Source organism: Salvelinus alpinus, chromosome 25 (assembly GCF_045679555.1).
Source record: "Salvelinus alpinus chromosome 25, SLU_Salpinus.1, whole genome shotgun sequence".
Taxonomy (NCBI): Eukaryota; Metazoa; Chordata; class Actinopteri; order Salmoniformes; family Salmonidae; genus Salvelinus; species Salvelinus alpinus.
Window position 1 is genome coordinate 9,429,384 of NC_092110.1, and position 20,357 is coordinate 9,449,740.

The window sequence follows — 20,357 nt, forward strand, 5'->3', positions numbered from 1 at the left end:
TCTGACTTTATACACTGCACTCTTTGAGAGAGGTAGTTAGTAAACCAGGCCAAAGACCCCTCAGAGACAGCAATAATCCTTAGCCGGCACACTAGACCACATTGGGGGAGAGTTTTGTGCATGTCTTTGTGTGTGGAGTACAGGTGGTCTAGACTTTTTTTCCCTCTGGTTGCAAATGTGACATGCTGGTAGAAATGGGGTAAAACGGATTTAAGTTTGCCTGCATTAAAGTCCCCGGGCCACTAGGTGTGCCGCTTCTGGATGAGCATTTTTTTGTTTGCTTATGGCCTTATACAGCTTGTTGAGTGCAGTCTTTATGCCAGCGTCAGTGTCTGGTGGTAAATAGATGTCTACAAAAAATATAGATAAAACTCTCTTGGTAGATAGTGTGGTCTACAGCTTATCATGAGGTACTCTACCTCAGGCGAGCAATACCTTGAGACTACCTTAATATTAGACATCGCGCACCAGCTGTTATTGACAAATAGACACACACCCCCACCCCTCGTCTTATCAGATGTAGCTGTTCTGTCCTGCCAATGCACGGAAAACCCAGCCAACTGTATGTTATCCGCGTCGTCGTTCAGTCACGACAGCCACGACTATCACAGTTTTTAATGTCCTGTTGGTAGGATAGTCTCGAATGGAGCTCATCCAGTTTATTCTCCAGTGATTGCAATTTGACCAGTAGAATGGATGGTAGAGGCGGGCTACCCACTCACCGGTGAATTCTCACAAGGCACCGTGATCTGCGCCCCCTGTATTTTCTTATTTTCTTCATGCAAATTATAGGGATTTAGGGTTTGTCTGGGAGCAACATTATATCCTTTGCGTCAGATTTATTAAAGAAAGAATCTTTGTCCAGTTCGAGGTGAGTAATTGCTGTTCTCATATCCAGAAGCTATTTTCGGTCATAAGAGATGGAGGCATCAACATTATGTACAAAATAAGTTACAAACAATGCGAAAAAACTCACAAAATAGCACTATTGGCTAGGACCCTGTAAAATGGCAGCCATCCCCTACGGCGCCATTCTAGTAATGATGCGACTGTCGTGATCAATCGGCCCATGAGAACCCCCTGCAACAGCAGTTGAGGGTTCCTCCCAGGAGTCAACGCCATTAGGAACGACAGGGATACCTTGAGCAACCAATGGCGAAATGCGTCCAGATCCGTAGCAATCACCCAGCGCTGAAACAGACACCCCAACAGAAGTCCCAGAGGCACCACAGCTATCATGGAGACCATCAGACCAAAGATCACCGGCACAAGCAAAAAGGCACTGAGTGCCGCAGTTGAAACCGTGCCAGACAGAGCCTAAATGTTGCGACCCTACTCTGTTGGGAAAAAAAACAGAACCGAGTCCAGAATGAGACCCTGAAACGGAATGCGCTGAGCCGGAGACAAACACATTTTCTTGTGATTCACTCTGAACCCCCCAGAGACCGAATAAGAAACCCGTGTGGCAGTGTGGAGCTCCACCTGTTCCCTCTGCCTCATGATGTCATCTATTCTGTGAAGTGCACCAGTCCCTCCTGCAGCAAAGCACCCCCACAACATGATGCTGCAACCCCAGTGCTTCACAGTTGGGATGGTGTTCTTCGGCTTGCAAGCCTCCCCCTTTTTCCTCCAAACATAACGATGGTCATTATGGCCAAACAGTTCAAAAAAAAATTCATCAGACCAGGGGACATTTCTCCAAAAAGTACGATCTTTGTCCCCATGTGCAGTTGCAAACCGTAGTCTGGCTTTTTTATGGCGGTTTTGGAGCAGTGGCTTCTTTCTTGCTGAGTGGCCTTTCAGGTTATGTCGATATAGGACTCATTTTACTGTGGATATAGATCATTTTGTACCTGTTTCCTCCAGTATCTTCACAGGGTCCTTTGCTGTTGTTCTGGGATTGATTTGCACGTTTCGCACCAAAGTACATTAATCTCTAGGAGACAGAACCCATCTCCTTCCTGAGCGGTATGACGGCTGTGTGGTCCCATGGTGTTTATACTTGTGTACTATTGTTTGTACAGATGAACATGGTACCTTCAGGTATTTGGAAATTGCTCCCAAGGATGAACCAGACTTGTGGAGGTCTACAATAGTTTTTCTGAGGTCTTGGCTGATTTCTTTTGATTTTCCCATGATGTCAAGCAAAGAGGCACTGAGTTTGAAGGTAGGCCTTGAAATACATCCACAGGTACACCTCCAATTGACTCAAATTATGTCAATTAGCCTATCAGAAAAAAAAGCACAGTCAACTTAGTGTATGTTAACTTCTGACCCACTTTAATTGTGATACAGTGAATTATAAGTGAAATAATTTGTCTGCAAACAATTGTTGGAAAAATTACTTGTGTCATGCACAAAGTAGATGCCCTAACCAACTTGCCAAAACTATAGTTTGTTAACAAGAAATGTGTGGAGTGGTTGAAAAACGAGTTTTAATGACTCCAACCTAAGTGTATGTAAACTTCCGACTTCAACTGTACTCACTTAAAGCTGTGACTCCTCTCTGTAACTAGAACAACAGTATTTGCTTTTAAAACTGTATTTTTCCCTCAATAGCATTTTGTGCAATGGTCATGCTTGTGCTTCTCAGAATGCATCTCTCCCTCCTCCTTGCGCACAGTGGGGAGAGGGAGAGAGTGTCAGTAGCCTAGCAAAACAGGGACAGGCAGATAATTTCATGGCAGGAATCAACATAATGCATAGGCTGTTACAGTTGACCAAATAATGATTTTAGAACAATCTCCAGGAACATTGTGTACCAAATCACTGGAAATTACCGACATAAGCAAAATGCTTCGGTTAGAGGAAGGCAATGTTGGAGTCAGTAATTTTCGGTTTTATCATCCCAGCTCTAAATTGTAGTATGCCCCAAAATATCTTGAAACGTTCATAGTAATGTAGAATACACATCCACATGAGCCAGATATATACACGTGTTAAATTATCACCAAATTGTGGTAAGAATGTGCCCAAAAAGCTGTCAGTTTTTCTGATTTCTAAAGATGTATGATCAATAATTGCAATATTAATCTTCAAACATGTCAAATGGACAGATGAATAGTCATGGATGTGAGCTGATTAAAATTATATACAATGTTATCCTAATAGCTGTTTTCATTATGAGGACTATAAAGTTGCCCGTAGCCTACATTCCATTACAATGTGAAATTGTCCAATAAGACCCCATTGAGTTGTTTGGTGGCCATATTGGAAAAAGTATTCTGTGGGGTTAATGCGTGAATTCTGTTATGGCCCTGTATCTACAAATCTTTGTTAAACCCTGTTCTAGCTGTGTGAGTGCAAATTGGTGCCTCTATCACCAAAGTTACAATCCAAAAACATAGCTGCCCCATTACATGGAATTCTAAGGCTAAGCTTCCAACATTCTAATGTCAAGGCACAAAATTTGTGGCTGGTGCTTTCAAAGTTGGTTATATTAAATATCATTTGAAAGCTAATTTAATGACCTTTTAGAACCACTTGTCAAACAAAGTTGAAAATGTATCAGGGTGTCCGTTTTAAAGCAATTGACATAGATTATTCTGATATGTAGCCTACCCTAGAGGTCAAAGTTCTGTTGACCTGAACATTCTGAAAATGTGTCTAATGGATAGCTGTGAATCTAAGCTTTCCAATGATATATGATTAAAGGGTATAAGTAAGCAATAACTTGTTGTATACTGACATTGTTTGTCATATAACATTTTATGGATGGAGGGATGAAAGAAGAGTTATACACAGAAAGTTACTATTGCTGCACTGCTATCACACATTTTCCAACTCTAGGGAAATAAACATTTAAATAAGTTACCATGAGACATCGTCTACTCGAGTGAGCCCGACTGACCCCTCTGGCTCATGAACTATGGTCATGTTAACTTCTGTAGCACAGCTAGAACAATCAGCCAGATGTTTCACAGGATGTATAAATCTGAAGCATCCTCTTGGCGTTTCTACTCACTACCAAATATGGTGATGAGAGGAAGCCCAACATTTGCACTCAATACATTTTCCTGTTCCCAAAACTAGAATCTATTAGGAACAGGACAGAGTGGACAAAGTTTTGTAGACTTTACCCCTTGCCAAAGATTTTTTTTTAAATGCGTTGTTTAAAAGGAGTACAAGGGCGACTTGAGTTATTGCACGCACTTCACAGAGTAGGCGTTCCCTAACGGACATGTGCAAATGTAATTAGAACTCGCCAATAGGATCTCGCTAGCTCGTGCACGGCTCTGCCATCTCTTTGCTTGTTCTGCGGCTATGATTAATTTGCTCCTCTTGGAAGCTACAGGCTGTGGTCTATCTTGGATTAGTTTAAAAAATCTTTGTCTGCGGAGAGGACGTGCAGCGATCAAGCGGCTTCGAGGGCTACATGCGCCTGGTGGAATCCTCAATGGCGGCATCACACTTGCACAGAAATAAACATGTATTATTTTTTAAATACATTGCAGAGGCCAATTACCCCCAAAATACTTATAAATATCTGTATTTTATCATCCCTAACGAAAACGACAAATTGAAAGCGTGAACTATGCAGAAAGTTATTTCAATTAATGAAAGTCCTTGCCTCCGCCCCTCTAGTGCTACAACACATCCAGCACGTTCCGTATTTATATGCAGGTGCCTCTCATTCTCTGCTTCTTTACACTTTGCTGCAGAACAGAACTCTTCTTGTGAAATTGCGTTTCTTAAGAATATATTGTAGTCGTTTCTGCAGAGCGAGAAGGGCTGAATTATTGAAACATATGTATCAGTGAGCCTAACGTACTGACACTATCGTGGCAGTTTCAGTAACATAACTTTAGAAGCTTAGTTAAATTCTTCATAAATCGCGAAAATGCCTCTTCTGCAACACGCATTGGACACAGACTTGGAGCGATTAGCCCTGGACCTGATTGTCCCGTCCCTACTTGACCAAGGATTCTTTTACGTGGATAACTTTCTAGGAGAATTGGTTGGACACTTTGTTTTGGACCAAGTGAAAGAGCTGCACAGCTCGGGAGTTCTGCAGGACGGACAGCTGGCTGGTCCTGACCGGAGTTGTGGGATTTCCAAAAGGACCATTCGGGGTGACAAGATAGCCTGGGTCAGTGGAGTTGAAAGGGGGTGCGAGGCTATTAACATCCTCCTTACATTAATCGATAAGTTGGTTTCTCATTGCATCGGCCGACTTGGGAAAAGTATTATTCGAGAAAGATCAAAGGTAAGTTGTGCGACAACTGTGCATAAATTGCGTGTATTTCCTTGGTTTGAGGTGGGAAAAAATTGTGATCACTTTGTCCTTTTATTCTATTTGATTATGTTAATATAGTGTGAATGTTGCTATGAATGTTGAACGATATTTAAGGGATAATCAACGAGGGGCTATGCATTAAATGGAAAATAATGCACACTGTGGAAGGTGTGTCCCACGACGAGTAGCGCTAACCTTCGACCGAGTTGCTTTGTTTAACAGAACGCATGGAGCACCGAGAGACTCGCTTATACCACGGCTATGATTGAACACGTTTGCTGCTAGAAATGTGTTTAACACCAACTGAAGTAGCTAGTTAGCAAGTTTACTACATGGCTACAGTAACGTTAGTTGCCTTGGACGTAACCATTCACCAGACTTGTTAGCTAAGAAACCATCCTCCGCTTGTTGTTATTATGAAAATCGAATTCAACAACCCCAATAATGTTTTCAATTTGACTTAAGCTTTCAAAAGCAGCTCAAACATAGAACGTGTAAGAATGAACTTCATAACCATTGAATATTACCATGCATTATAGGGAAATAATGCACGCTCTAGAATTCTGTTCAAGCCAATCAGAAACTGGTATTCAAAAATGCCATGGTACAATTAAGCATTAAGGCACAAGAGGCAGTGCAATCGCAGGTAAATGGCGTTGTGTGGCCCGAGGCGATGGGCCAGTCAACCCATTTACCTGTGACTGTATTCATGATACAGAACTACCTTGTCTTGCTGCTTTTATAAAACTGTTACCTACATTCTAATGATATATTATATATTTTCATTAACGTTATTTTGATTCATTAACGTTATTTTGATTCATTAACATTTTATTTTGATTCATTAACATTTTATTTTGAATCATTAACATTTTATTTTGATTAATTTAAAACGAATTCTTCCACCAGAAGATATAGTCTGCACAGAAATATGGTAAATTATTTTGGTCATGTTGCTATGCAAAAGGACTGGTCATCAGGTCTAAATAAAATGGTTGCTATGCAGGCTTGATAAGTCAAAGACACTACAGTTTGAAGATAGGCAAAAACTGCTTCTCCAATAGAAATCCCCGATCACACTTGTAGGCGATGTCATAGCGACTTGGCTAGCTAAGCTCATGCATAGAAATTCATAATCGAGCCTAACGTTTGTCTTGCACCGAACTGCGCATGTGCAGGCCATTAAATCAAAGATATATATATATATATGTGCAAGGAGGAGCACTGCCAGAGCCCTGCAAAATGACCTCCAGCAGGGCACAAATGTGCATGTGTCAGCATATGGTCTCACAAGGGGTCTGAGGATCTCAAATGCACATTTGTGGCCTGCTGGAGGTCATTTTGCAGGGCTCTGGCAGTGCTCCTCCTTGCACAAAGGCGAAGGTAGCGGTCCTGCTGCTGGGTTGTTGCCCTCCTATGGCTTCCTCCACGTCTCCTGATGTACTGGCCTGTCTCCTGGTAGCGCCTCCATGCTCTGGACACTACGCTGACAGACACAGCAAACCTTCTTGCCACAGCTCGCATTGATGTGCCATCCTGGATGAGCTGCACTACCTGAGCCACTTGTGTGGGTTGTAGACTCCGTCTCATGCTACCACTAGAGTGAAAGCACCGCCAGCATTCAAAAGTGACATAAACATCAGCCAGGAAGCATAGGAACTGAGAAGTGGTCTGTGGTCACCACCTGCAGAACCACTCCTTTATTGGGGGTGTCTTGCTAATTGCCTATAATTTCCACCTTTTGTCTATTCCATTTGCACAACAGCATGTGAAATGTATTGTCAATCAGTGTTGCTTCCTAAGTGGACTGTTTGATTTCACAGAAGTGTGATTGACTTGGAGTTACATTGTGTTGTTTAAGTGTTCCCTTTATTTTTTTGAGCAGTGTATATATTAGTTGTATTTGATAAAAATGAATGTTTAATGTTTCAATGTTTGATGTGTCTGAGTTAGCTGAAGTTGGCTGGCTAGCAAGTGACAAGAACGTTCTCAGCGTTTCAAAACCCAGAGGCACAACATCGCAAGACTTCCAGGAACGCTTGCAGAACAGGCCAGGCCGGGGTTTGAGAAGTAAATGAGAGAAGTGAGACATTCTTCCTTAGTTATTAATTCTTTACATCTAAAGGTAAAACCTAGATTTGAGCCAATGTCCTAACATCTTATTACTCCAAACTTGTGAAAGTGACAAACTGACACGTTTTAATTTTCGTACAAAAATAACTATATCGATGGAGGGCCTTTGATTTTTACGGCCTGCGCAGTTCGGCATGAAACGACCGTTAGACCCAATGATGTGTTTCTACTACGCATGAACTTAGCTGACATCCCCTACAAGTGTGAACAGGGATTTCTATCGGAGAAGCAGTTTTAGCCCATCTTCATACTGTACTGTGTTTGATTTAAATGTTGTCAGTGAACTTTGGATAACCACCATTTTGTGTATTTATTACTCCCCCTTTTATCCTCATGCATTTAGAATAATTGTGTGTCTCTAAGACAGGGTTCCCAACAAATTTGGGCCAAGACCCCATTTTGATATCTGAAAATTCTCTCAACCCCATGTGAAATGAGTTATGTAATTAACAGCCCATGTTTACTTTTTTTATTTGGGGCTATGGCAGTGAATTGAAAAACAGTCTAACAGTATTTCTGATTGTCTTCTCAACTCACAATCACATACTTTTAATGTGGGGGCAGTCAATTGCAAATTAGTCTGACATAATGTATCTTATCTCACCACCACTAATTAGATGGGTGTGCTTGATGCATGTCGTATCGAAGCTTCTCAGTCAGGGGGCGTGGTCGACGGTGCGCACCTCATCTCTGCTGTCACATCCAACCTGGATCGATATTTGGTTTTAATGTAGACGAGCGTACTGAATCCAGGTTCACACAGATATGAGCTGGCGAAGGGTAGCCTACCATAAGTTTTATTGTGCTTTCAAGACAACTGGGAACTTGGGAAAATAAGATATCAAATCATGACATCAGTGATTTTTAGGTCGGAAAATCAGAGCTCCAGAAAGAGGCCTGAGTTCCCAAGTTGGTATTCCGAGTTAGATGACGGTTCAAACCAATCTTTCCCAGTCGGAGCTCGTTTCTTTATGAGCTCCCAGTTGTATTGAACGCACTGAAGTTGGAAGTCAGAGATTTCAGAGTTCCCATGTCAGAGTTCTCAGCTGTTTTGAATGCAGGCATTAATGCTCAGAGGGAGACTGCAGGGTATTCTCTTTTAGTCCCTTTGGCCTACCCACCGTCCCCATGACAGATAGAGCCCATCTGTGCAAAAGCCCACCGTTCGATCCCATATGGAATCAGTTTTTTGACAATATAGCCACGCAACACACTGAACATCCCATATGCTGTTTCATTCTTGGGAATCGTGAGAAATAACAATATGTCCTTGTGAATAGCATCTCCTGACATGTATAGCGAACAAAAGTCAATGCATGGCAATCTCGGTCCTCACAGCTAACGTCCATTGGGAGAGCATAAGTTGGGGAGTTTGAGTTGTTCAGTCAGTTTCCTCTTGATTGCTAGCAATATCATGCATTATTTGTTTAACAGTGTTATCTGACGAAGATATTAATGTGAGTTTCTGTGCCTCTGATTCCCCACACATTGTTTTCACCATGTCAATTGCAGCCGGTAATATCAGTCTCTGCTATAGTGTCTGGTTTCATAGCGTAGCGGGCCTGGCCTTTCAGACAGACACAGACAGACAGAGAGAGGTATGTTACCTCTAATTTCTAAGTTCACACATGACCCCACATATAATACAAGAGAATTACACCAGATAGGACAGACTGACCCTAGCCCCCCAGCACATAGACTATTGCAGCATAGATGCTGGGGACTGAGACCGGGGGGGGGGGGGGGACGACACACTTTACATCCCACCACCGCCCTTCTGTTGTTCGCACATGCCTGGATCCTGCTCCCAACCTTATGTAGACAACCCATTGATTAGATGGACTGATTATAAAAAGTAACTACAAAAGCGAGCTGTTGTTTACCTTGATTTGAAATTAATAAGAGCAAATAAAAATCTGACGTTATCTCTAAAAGGATTTAGAGATCTAAGTCAATGGATGTATAGAGTGAGTGAGAGAGAGAGAGAGGGAGGGGAAGAGCGGGGGGGGAGAGGTAGATAGACCTAGCTGTACTACATGTGGAGTCTGCTGGCTCACGCTCCACACGTAGCTCTGTCATTAAACCTTCAACATCCTGGCAGCCTGCCAGCCTTGCTCTGTGTGTGGACTTCCCCTTCCTCGCTGTCTTCCTTTCTCTCTTGTTTCACGTGTTTTCACTGTTCTTTGACAACACTGTGCGTACATGCATACGTTCCCCCACTGTAGACAGTAAACACTGGTTGAGTCATAATACTCCTTTCGTGCTGAGATATGATGCTGTGCAAATAAACTAAAGGATCACTTGACCAGATAAGGCCCTTGTGATGTTGCTTCTGAAGAGTGATTTTATTGCAGATTTATTATGTAGGTGTATGCTTGCATCAATTGTTCAGTAATCAGAGAGAGAAAAGTTTGATTTATATGATGCATGTCTTAAGGTTGCTGTTAAATTGTAAATGTAATTTTCCCTGAAATAAGACCACAGATTTGTCCATTTGCATTGTATCCTAGCAACTGGAAAGGAAATGCATAGTTTTTTTTAGCCACTGCTGTGCTTGTCACACTACCTTCAGGGAAGTCACTTGTTAGGCAACGCAGTGGCTGAATTCAATGTGCAAACCTTCTATCTGATCCAATGTGCCCACTCTTGGCCCCTTGACCACAAGCGTCTTCATTAGCATTGCTTTGAGGGCTTTTCTTGGCTTTCTTATCACAAGATAAATTACGAGTTTGGTTAATTGTGTTTCCTTGGACTGCTAACTGAATGCACGTAGGCCAGTCCTTCTGAAACCACAACGCATCCTCTCCACGCAATGCTTACAGGACATTTTTGCAACCAAGGTATTTACCCATAAATCTGTTCTTGTTCTATTTTTGTCTCTGAAATGCAGAAACTATTTCTGTATTCTTAGAATATTCCAAGGAGACTGGAAAAATACACAAATACTTTCCCACACGAAGGCTTCTGTAATAGTGTACACTACAGTCTGTTGTTTGTTACATATTATCAAATGATTATTAGCGAGTATACTAAATATAATGTGGAATGGACTGAGAATTGATGTTTTGTGTTTGTCTATTTCAGGCGATGGTGGCGTGCTATCCAGGAAATGGGACAGGATATGTGAAACATGTGGACAATCCCAACGCTGACGGCCGCTGTGTCACCTGTATCTACTACCTGAACAAGAACTGGAACGCAGAGGTGGATTGGTAGATTCATTACATATGCATTCCATAATCATTCAATTAACTACACATTATTATTATTATTTTTACATATTTATTGAATATATATTACACGTATACATTCTTATTACATGTATTTGTCACCTATTACAAAATAATTTAGGTGCAATCAATGCCAATCCTTTTAACTTACACCTACATTTCCAAGAAAGTCACTCTCTCTTGTATTTTCCGATTGTTTAGTTCCCGCTATAACATAATGAACGATTGTCATTATATTTAAGCATGGTTTATTTTCAGACTATGAAAATGTGAGATATTGCCATAAAAATCGTACGCCCACCGCTCGTTGGAAACCCCCCTTTGGCTTCTGATCTTTGTCAAATGCATACCAAGCCTCTTATAGCTTAACTTCTTATTCTGTAAAGCTGAAGTGAACAATATGTATTTGTTATGTTGCAGGAGCATGGAGGAATTCTTAGGATTTTTCCTGAGGGCAAATCCTATGTTGCAGATGTTGAGCCGCTGTTTGACAGACTGTTGTTCTTCTGGTCAGATAGAAGGAATCCACACGAGGTGCTGCCGTCATATGCAACAAGGTCTGTTTGATGCGTCACACTGTTATTATTATGGTTATATTACAGGTTTTCATAAAATGATAAAGATGCAATGTAAGTATGTATTAATCATTTAGAATTTTGCTATGTTCCAGATATGCTATAACAGTGTGGTATTTTGATTCAGAAGAAAGAGCAGAGGCTAAGAGACGGTTCAGAGACTTAACAGGTACATTTCTCCACTGGATCAATTAACTACGTTACATCTATGTGTAAACAAAAACCTCCTCTAACGCTTTACATTAAGTTGCTCTTATTCCTGTGCAGTAATAAATTGCAATTATATAGTACTGACATTAGGTTACAACCTGTATCCTAATCATTAATGACATTCATCTGTCTGTTTCAGCCTCCACTCAGGACCAGGACAGAAGGACCCTGTGAACTGTGACCTTTAGAGACTCCATCTTGTATAGACACAATAGAACAATGAATCCCAAATCCTTCGTGCTGACTGAGAGTTTTCACACTTTGATCTAATCACTGTTTGGATTTTGGTATCTCTTCTAAAAGCTACAAAGATGTGTGCTTGATGGCTTTGTACATAATTTTTCTATTAAATTATTTGCTGCTCTTTCAATAACCAGGGTACTCATTACTGTTTTTAAACCCAAGTGTCCTGGATCAAACCAAATAACACTGTACTACTTCTTGAAATCTCTTCATCCTCCTGAGACCCAGCAAGTCATTTTTGTCCACTCTAATGGACAATAGTTGTTGAGCTGTATCTCTGAGGCCGTACATGCCACTGTGTTAAGTCCTGTTGTAACTTTGTGAGGACATTCTGGGCTTTTCAATGATATCACATGTTTGGGGGTGGGACTTTTAACTTTTTCTTGTTGGATTTTCAAAATGTTTTTCACCTACTGTAGAGGCTTTAGACAACGCCCAACATTCTAAAATAGGCCACTTCTATAGACGCTTTTACAGGAACAGTTCCAATGCATTTTCCCCCTAGATTAGTTCTTGTTCTTGTTGCAAATAAAATAAAATCTATTACTCAAGTTATGATACAATTTGGCTCAGCTGTAATTAAAATGTGTGCATATAAAGATTAATTGAGCTGTCAATGTCATGTTGAAAAATCAAAATGGGCACCTGTTGTGTCTCAAAGACATTGTCACATCGTATATCTTGTTTTAAGTTGGTAATAACATCTGGAGTACTCAAGGGTGCATCTCAAATGGTGACCTACTTCCTATGTGGTACACTACTTTTGACCACAGGCCCTTTTGACAGAGGGTTTTAGATCATCCAAATCCTTACCAATTTATTACATGTCAACAATCGTTATAAACTAGTTGAGAGTAGTTATGAGTGACTCCCAACACTTCTGTCATTATTGATTGCTCTGAGCAGATGTCTTTGACAATAACTGCAGGTTGTTTGAGAAGCTTCTGTATACACCTTGTGAGAAAAAATTCAATGATTGATGCAACTTTCAACGCTTCACAGATATACAGCACTGTATTGTTGGCTGTAAACGATTTTAGTGCTTAAAATCGGCTTGTATGCTGGTGGATATAGCCTACAGTATGGTGATTAAGAGTGGTTTTGTAAAATGTTTGTTTCAAACAATTAAAATATTTTTTCACCTGAATATTGTCACTGTTTGTTCTATATTTGTATCTTAAGGTTACACTCCTAGAAAAAAAGGTGCTTTCAAGTCAAATTTTATTAGTCACATGCACTGAATACAACAGGTTTAGACCGTACAGTGAAACGCTTACTTACGAGCCCCTAACTGACAGTGCAGTTTCAAAAACTACAGATAAGAATCTGAGAGTTTAGTAGAACAAGTAATTAAAGAGCAGCAGTAAAAAATAATATATACAGGGGGTGCAGTTGCCATACCAGGCAGTGATGCAACCAGTCAGGATGCTCTCAATGGTGCAGCTGATCTGAGGACCCATGCCAAATCTTTTCAGTCTCCTGAGGGGGAATAGGTTTTGTCGTTCCCTCTTCACGACTGTCATGGTGTGCACCAAGGAACTTGAAGCTCTCAACCTGCTCCACTGCAGCCCCGTCGATGAGAATGTGGGCTACTCCTGTAGCCCACAATCTCATCTCCTTTGTTTTGATCACGTTGAGGGAGAGGTTGTTGTCCTGGCACCACACAGCCCGGTCTCCGACCTCCCTATAGGCTGTCTCGTTGTCGGTGATCAGGCCTACCACTGTTGTGTCATCGGCAAATTTAATGATGGTTCTAGAACCTAAAAGGGTTTGTCGCCTGTCCCCATAGGATAACCTTTTGTTCCAGGTAGAACCGTTTTGGGGGCCATGTACAACCTTTCCGCAGAGGGTTCTACCTGGAACCAAAAAGGGTTCTATGGGGACAGCTGAATAACTGTTTTGGAACCCTTTTTTCTAAGAGTGTAGAGTTATGGTGAGTGTAAGGGTTAGGCGTTTGGCTAGGGTTAGGGTTGAACCTGGGTGTGGACATGAAGCTAGGGTTAGGGTTGAACCTGGGTGTGGACATGAAGCTAGGGTTAGGGTTGAACAAAACTACTACAAACAGTGTAGTTATTCCATCCGTAAGGCATTTAAACAGGCAAAACTTCAGTACAGAGACAAAGTGGAGTCGCAATTGAATGGCTCAGACACGAGACGTATGTGGCAGGGTCTACAGACAATCACGGACTACAAAGGGAAAACCAGACACGCCGCGTACCCCGACATCTTGCTTCCGGACCAGCTAAACACCTTCGCCCGTTTAGAGGATAGCACAGTGCCACCGATGCGGCCCGCTACCAAGGACTGTGGGCTCTCCTTCTCCGTGGCCGATGTGAGTAAGACATTTAAGCGTGTTAACCCTCGCAAGGCTGCCAGCCCAGACGGCATCCCAAGCCGCGTCCTCAGAGCATGCGCAGACCAGCTGGCTGGAGTGTTTATGGACATATTCAATCTCTACCTATCCCAGTCTGCTTGCTACTTGCTTCAAGTTGTCCACCATTGTTTCTGTACCCAAGAAAGCAAAGGTAACTGAACTAAATGACTATAGCCCCTTAGCACTCACTTCTTTCATCAAAAGTACATACTTTTTGTAGGAATGTAGTGGTGTAAAAGTTGTCCAAATATAAGTAGTAAAGTACAGATACCTCAAAAAATTACTTAAGTAGTACTTTAAAGTATTTTCACTTAAGTACTTTAGACCACTGAAAAGGAGCTCTCGCATGTACAGTTGAAGTCGGAAGTTTACATACACCTTAGCCAAATACATTTAAACTCAGTTTCACAATTCCTGACATTTAATTCTAGTAAAAATTCCCTGTCTTAGGTCAGTTAGGATCACCACTTTATTTTAAGAATGTGAAATGTCAGAATAATAGTATCTTTGTCCTCATGTGCAGTTGCAAACCGTAATCTGGCTTTTTTATGGCGGTTTTGGAGCAGTGGCTTCTTCCTTGCTGAGCTGTCTTTCAGGTTATGTCGATATAGGACTCGTTTTACTGTGGATATAAATACTTTTGTACCTGTTTCCTCCAGCATCTTCACAAGGTCCTTTGCTGTTGTTCTGGGATTGATTTGCACCAAAGTACGTTCATCTCTGGAGACAGAACGAGTCTCCTTCCTTAGCGGTATGACGGCTGCGTGGTTCCATGGTGTTTATACTTGCGTACTATTGTTTGTACAGATGAACGTCGTACCTTCAGGCGTTTGGAAATTGCTCCCAAGGATGAACCAGACTTGTCGAGGTCTACAATTTTTTTGTGGAGGTCTACAAGGTCTTGGCCTATTTCATTTGAATTTCCCATGAAGTCAAGCAAAGTTTGAAAGTAGGCCTTGAAATACATCCACAGGTACACCTCCAATTGACTCAAATTATGTCAATTAGCCTATTAGAAGCTTCTAAAGACATGACATCATTTTCTGGAATTTTTCAAGCTCTTTAAAGGCACTGTCAACTTAGTGTATGTACATTTCTGACCCACTGGAATTGTGATACAGTGAATTATAAGTGAAATAATCTGTCTGTAACAAGTTGTTGGGACAATTACTTGTGTCATGCACAAAGTAGATGTTCTAACCGACTTGCCAAACTATAGTTTGTTAACAAAAAAATTGTGGAGTGGTTGAAAAATGAGTTTTAATGACTCCAACCTAAGTGTATGTAAACTTCCAACTTCAACTGTAGCTGTGGACGCCCCACTCATGAGCACTATGATTTCATTTTGAATATTGTGTGATGTGTATGTGGGATTGTGGGGTATGGTCAGTGGTGGAAAGAGTTCCCAATAGTCATGCTTGAGTAAAAGTAAAGATACTGTAATAGAAAATGACCCAATTAAAAGTTAAAGTCACCCAGTAAAATACAACTTCAGTAAAAGTCTAAAAGTATTTGGTTTAAAATACACTTAAGTATCAAAGGTAAATATAATTGCAAAAATATACTTAAGTATCAAAAGTGTAAAACATTTAAAATTACTTATATTAATCCAACCAGACGGAACTATTTTAGTATTTGTTTTATTTATCGATAGCCAGGGGGACACTCCAACACTCAGACATAATTTACAAACTAAGCATTTGTGTTTAGTGAGTCCCCCAGATCAGCGGCAGTAGGGATGACCAGGGATGTTCAATTGATAAGTGCGTGAATTGGACAATTTTCCAGTCCTGCTAAGCATTCAAAATGTAACGAGTACTTTTGGGTGTCAGGGAAAATGTATGGAGTAAGAAGTACATTATTTTCTTAAGGAATGTATCAAGGCACAAGGCAAGACCCAGATGCAGACACAGGAGGCAGATGGTTGGAATCTTACAATGTTTATTAATCCAAAAGGGGTAGGCAAGAGAATGGTCGTGGACAGGCAAAAGGTCTAAACCAGTTCAGAGTCCAATAGGTACCGAAGGGCAGGCAGATTAAAGGTCAGGGCAGGCAGGATGATCAGGCAGGCGGGAAAGTAATCCAGGGTCAGGCAGTGGTCAAAACCGTGAGGACTAGCAAAAGAGAATAGAAAAGGAGTGTGGGGAAAAACACACTGGTTGACTTGACTAAACATACAAGACGAACTGGCACAGAGAGACAGGAAACACAGGGATAAATACACTGGGGAAAATAAGCGACACCTGGAGGGAGTGGAGACAATCACAGGGACAGGTGAAACAGATCAGGGCATGACAGGAATGTAGTGAAGTAAAAGTAAAAGTTGTCAAAAATATAAGTAGTAAAGTAAAGTACAGATAAGTATTAAGTAATACTTAAAAGTATTTTACTTAAGTACTTTACACCACGGGTTACGGTGCTAAACACCTGCCGGTTCCAAGAGGTAAAAGCATCAACTTTATTTTTTCAGATAGAATCCCCATGCACTGTAATTTATAAATTGATAAGAGCTATTGATAAAACCTAGATAAATGAGATCGGGATTGTAAATACACATAGCATCTGTTGGTTTCAAGTTGAAACACATCTACTATTTCCGATAGAAATAACACCATTTTCCATGCGCTGGAATCTATAAATTGATAGGAGCTAGGTAAATGAGTAATCCGTTTGGAAAAGGAAATTGTCAATACAAATAGAAATTGTTTTAGATGATTTGTCCTTGTGATCCCTGGAAACGAATGTGAACCCAGTCCATTGCTGTTTGGAAATTGACAAAGAGGAGGAGTCTTGAGAAAGAGCAGGACCTTTAAAGCTATTATTTTACCTCATAATCACTAGAGACAAATGTGAAACCAGTCATATGGCAGCAAACTGAAACGTATCAACATATCAACTTTCCCACAGTAAAGTTTATAAAATGCTGTGCCATTATGCAGAATTTAAATTGCACAGCCTTTTCATTTGCAGGGATGGGCACTCTCGAATGTCTCAATTATAGGCTACCTCGACTTTCTCTGTCTCCTATTTCTATCATGTTAAATATTAGACACTATCAGTATCAACCCTCAGTAATCCTAATAACCACACATATTCAATTGCCAATTTACTGTCAGTTCCCTTCGGTTGGCATAGCCTACATTATCATTCCATTTAATTACATTGTTTAGTTTACCTTCATTTGCTTCCCCTGTAAACGCTGTCACGGCTGTGTGGTTGTTGCTGAGGATCATTAGTAACAGTTGATAATGTAAAAAAATGCATGTAGGCTAATTAAATGGTTATAGAGCGGAGCACAGACCAAGCCGTAACAGTTTGAACCTCACACATGGTGTAATACTTGGCCTTGTAATCACACAGTTGAGCTGCAGTTAGTTTCAGAGTGGGTGGCAAGGAATAAGTTAGTCCTAAATATTTCTAAAACTAAAAGCATTGTATTTGGGACAAATCATTCACTAAACCCTAAACCTAAACAAAATCTTGTAATAAATCATCTGGAAATTGAGCAAGTTGAGGTGACTAAACTGCTTGGAGTAACCCTGGATTGTAAACTGTCATGGTCAAAATATATTGATACAACAGTAGCTATGATGGGAAAAGTATGTCCATAGTAAAGCGCTGCTCTACCTTCTTAGCAGCACTATCAACAAGGCAGGTCCTACAGGCCCTAGTTTTGTCGCACCTGGACTACTGTTCAGTCGTGTGGTCAGGTGCCACAAAAATTGACTTAGGAAAATTGCAATTGGCTCAGAACAGGGGAGCACAGCTGGCCCTAGGATGTACACAGAGAGCTAATATTAATAATATGCATGGCAATCTCTCCTGGCTCAAAATGGAGGAGAGATTACTACTACTACTACATCACTACTTGTATTTATGAGAGGTATTGACATGTTGAATGCACCGAGCTGTCTGTCTGAACTACTGGCGCACAGCTCGGACACCCATGCATACCCCACATGCCACAAGAGGTCTCTTCACAGTACCTAAGTCCAGAACAGAGTATGGGAGGTGCACAGCACTACATAGAGCCATGACTACATGGAACTCTATTCCACATCAAGTAACTCATGCCAGCAGTAAAATTACACAACAAAAAAAACAGATGCAAATACACCTTATGGAACAGCGGGGACTGTGAGGCAACACAAACATGGGCACAGACACATGCACGATAACACACGCACTATACACTCACGTACACATGGATTTTGTACTGTAGATATGTGGTAGTGGTGGAGTAGGGGCCTGAGGGCACACAGTGTGTTGTGAAATCTGTTTTTAAAATAGTATAAACTGCCTTAATTTTGCTGGACCACAGGAAGTGTAGTTGCTGCCTTGGCAGGAACTAATGGGGATCCACAATAAGCACAAATACAAATACAGTTCCATGGTTAGTGCCGGGAATAGACGAATGGACTATCCTCCCTATTACAATTCTATGTACATTAATATTCCAACATTACCATGGGTTGAAGAACTGAATGTGGCAAATTTCAGAATGAATCCAACGTTTTCTTTCTTTCGTGCGTAAAGGCTCTCCAAACTAGTTTTTGTGATTCATAAATACTTTCCTAAACCTAAATAATCGACAAAATCTGAATATTTTTGGTGCTGAAACAGCGATGAATATGCATGTATTTATTTTCTTTCATTGTTCCCTAATATTCTGAACCCGTTCTCTCGAGTCTGTCGCCAAAATTCAAACTAAAAGGCACACCGTATTTAAAGGTATGGCTGAAGATATGTTTACTGAAAACCATATTGAATGATGAAAACTCCATGAGAAAATCTGTTGGACAGTAAGTGGGAGGGTTTTCAGCAGCAGAGCTAATGCGACTGATTAAGGTTAGTCTGAATACCAAATACTGAGAAATGCGTAGGGAAGCGTGTGTAGGAAAGGCGTTCATTTCTAAGTCGGAATCGGCCCCTATATGCCTTTACCACATTCCTTACAGCTGAAAACCCAGAGAAGGATTCCGGAAATTGTAGAGAAATTATATGAAGAAAAGTACATATCCTCTAAACAAAAAATGTATCTTTATGGTCCTGACCCTCCCAGAGCCAGAAAGATTTATCTGTTAAGTAAAATACAGTATATGGATGGCCCCTCTTGACGTTCCCACCAGTCGACCAATTGTTTCAGATTGTGGAAGTGAGTCATGTTGAGAGGCAGAGTATATTGACTCCTTTCTAAATCCCAATCTCAGAATTATGTCAGACACCTTTGAGTTTGTAAACAAATTTAGGCCCCGATTCCGTAAGCATGCCTAAATGGAATGTTATTCCTGTTTTGTGCACTTTTCTCTCTATGCCTATTCTGACCTATAATTTAAGAATGGGCCCGATTCCGACTTAGGACATTACACCTTTCTTATACACATCTTTCCTATGCACTTCTCAGTAGTTGGTAATCAGACTTACCTTATGAAGGAGCATAACAGGTTTTACAGGTGTGGTTCCCTTGCGCTTGCTGAATAAATATAATTCAACTAATGAAAACCCTCCTTCTGGCGGACTCACTAAACACAAATGCTTTGTTTGTAAATTATGTCTGAGTGTTGTAGTGTGATCCTGGCTATCCGTAAATTTAAAAATCCCGAGCAATTGTGCCAACTGGTTTGCTTAATATAAGGATTTTTTTATTATTCATACTTTTACGTTTGATACTTAAGTATATTTTAGCAACTACATTTATTTTTAATACTTAAGTATATTTAAAAACAAATACTTTTGGACTTTTACTGAAGTATTATTTCACCGGATGACTTTCACTTTTACTTTAGTCATTTTCTACTAAGGTATCTTTACTTTTACTCAAGTATGAGAATTTAGTACTTTTTCCACCATTGGAAACTAGCCATATGGAAGCAAATATTAACATGACATGTATTGTGGCCCCTTTCCCATAGTGAAAAAGGCTATAAATACACAGCCTGGAGGTGTGTTATGAGGCATTGTCCTGTTGAAAAACAAATGATATTGTGCAAAGCTGTCAACAAGGCAACACTTTTTTTGGTTACTACATGATTCCATGTGTTATTTTATAGTTCTGATGTCTTCACTATTATTCTCAAATGTAGAAAATAGTAAAAACCCTGGAATGAGTACATGTGTCCAAACTTTGAACTGGTACTGTATATATACAGTGCATTCCCGAAAGTATTCTGACCCCTTGACTTTTTCCACATTTTGTTATGTTACAGCCTTATTTGAAAATTGATTAAATAGTTTCCCCCCCCCATCATCAATCTATACACAATCCCCCATAATGACAAAGCAAAAAAAGTTTTTTAGAATTGTTTTGCAAATGTATTAAAAATAAAAAACTGAAATATCACATTTACATAAGTATT

The 20,357-nt window shown here is 40.5% G+C and overlaps 1 protein-coding gene across 2 annotated transcripts; it reads left to right on the top strand.

Moving 5' to 3' along the window:
• Positions 1–4,345: 4,345 nt before the first annotated feature.
• LOC139553308 (prolyl hydroxylase EGLN3-like) lies at positions 4,346–12,774 on the top strand. 2 transcript variants are annotated; one of them, XM_071365504.1, is made up of 5 exons: positions 4,346–5,206; positions 10,454–10,573; positions 11,020–11,156; positions 11,270–11,343; positions 11,524–12,774. In XM_071365504.1, exons 1-5 carry the CDS (start codon positions 4,841–4,843, stop codon positions 11,556–11,558), a joined length of 732 nt encoding a protein of 243 aa, XP_071221605.1. In that variant the 5' UTR covers positions 4,346–4,840; the 3' UTR covers positions 11,559–12,774. The 2 variants fall into 2 exon arrangements, with proteins under 2 accessions (XP_071221605.1, XP_071221606.1); XM_071365505.1 differs by having other exon boundaries at positions 4,642–5,089.
• The last annotated feature ends 7,583 nt before the right edge of the window (positions 12,775–20,357 follow it).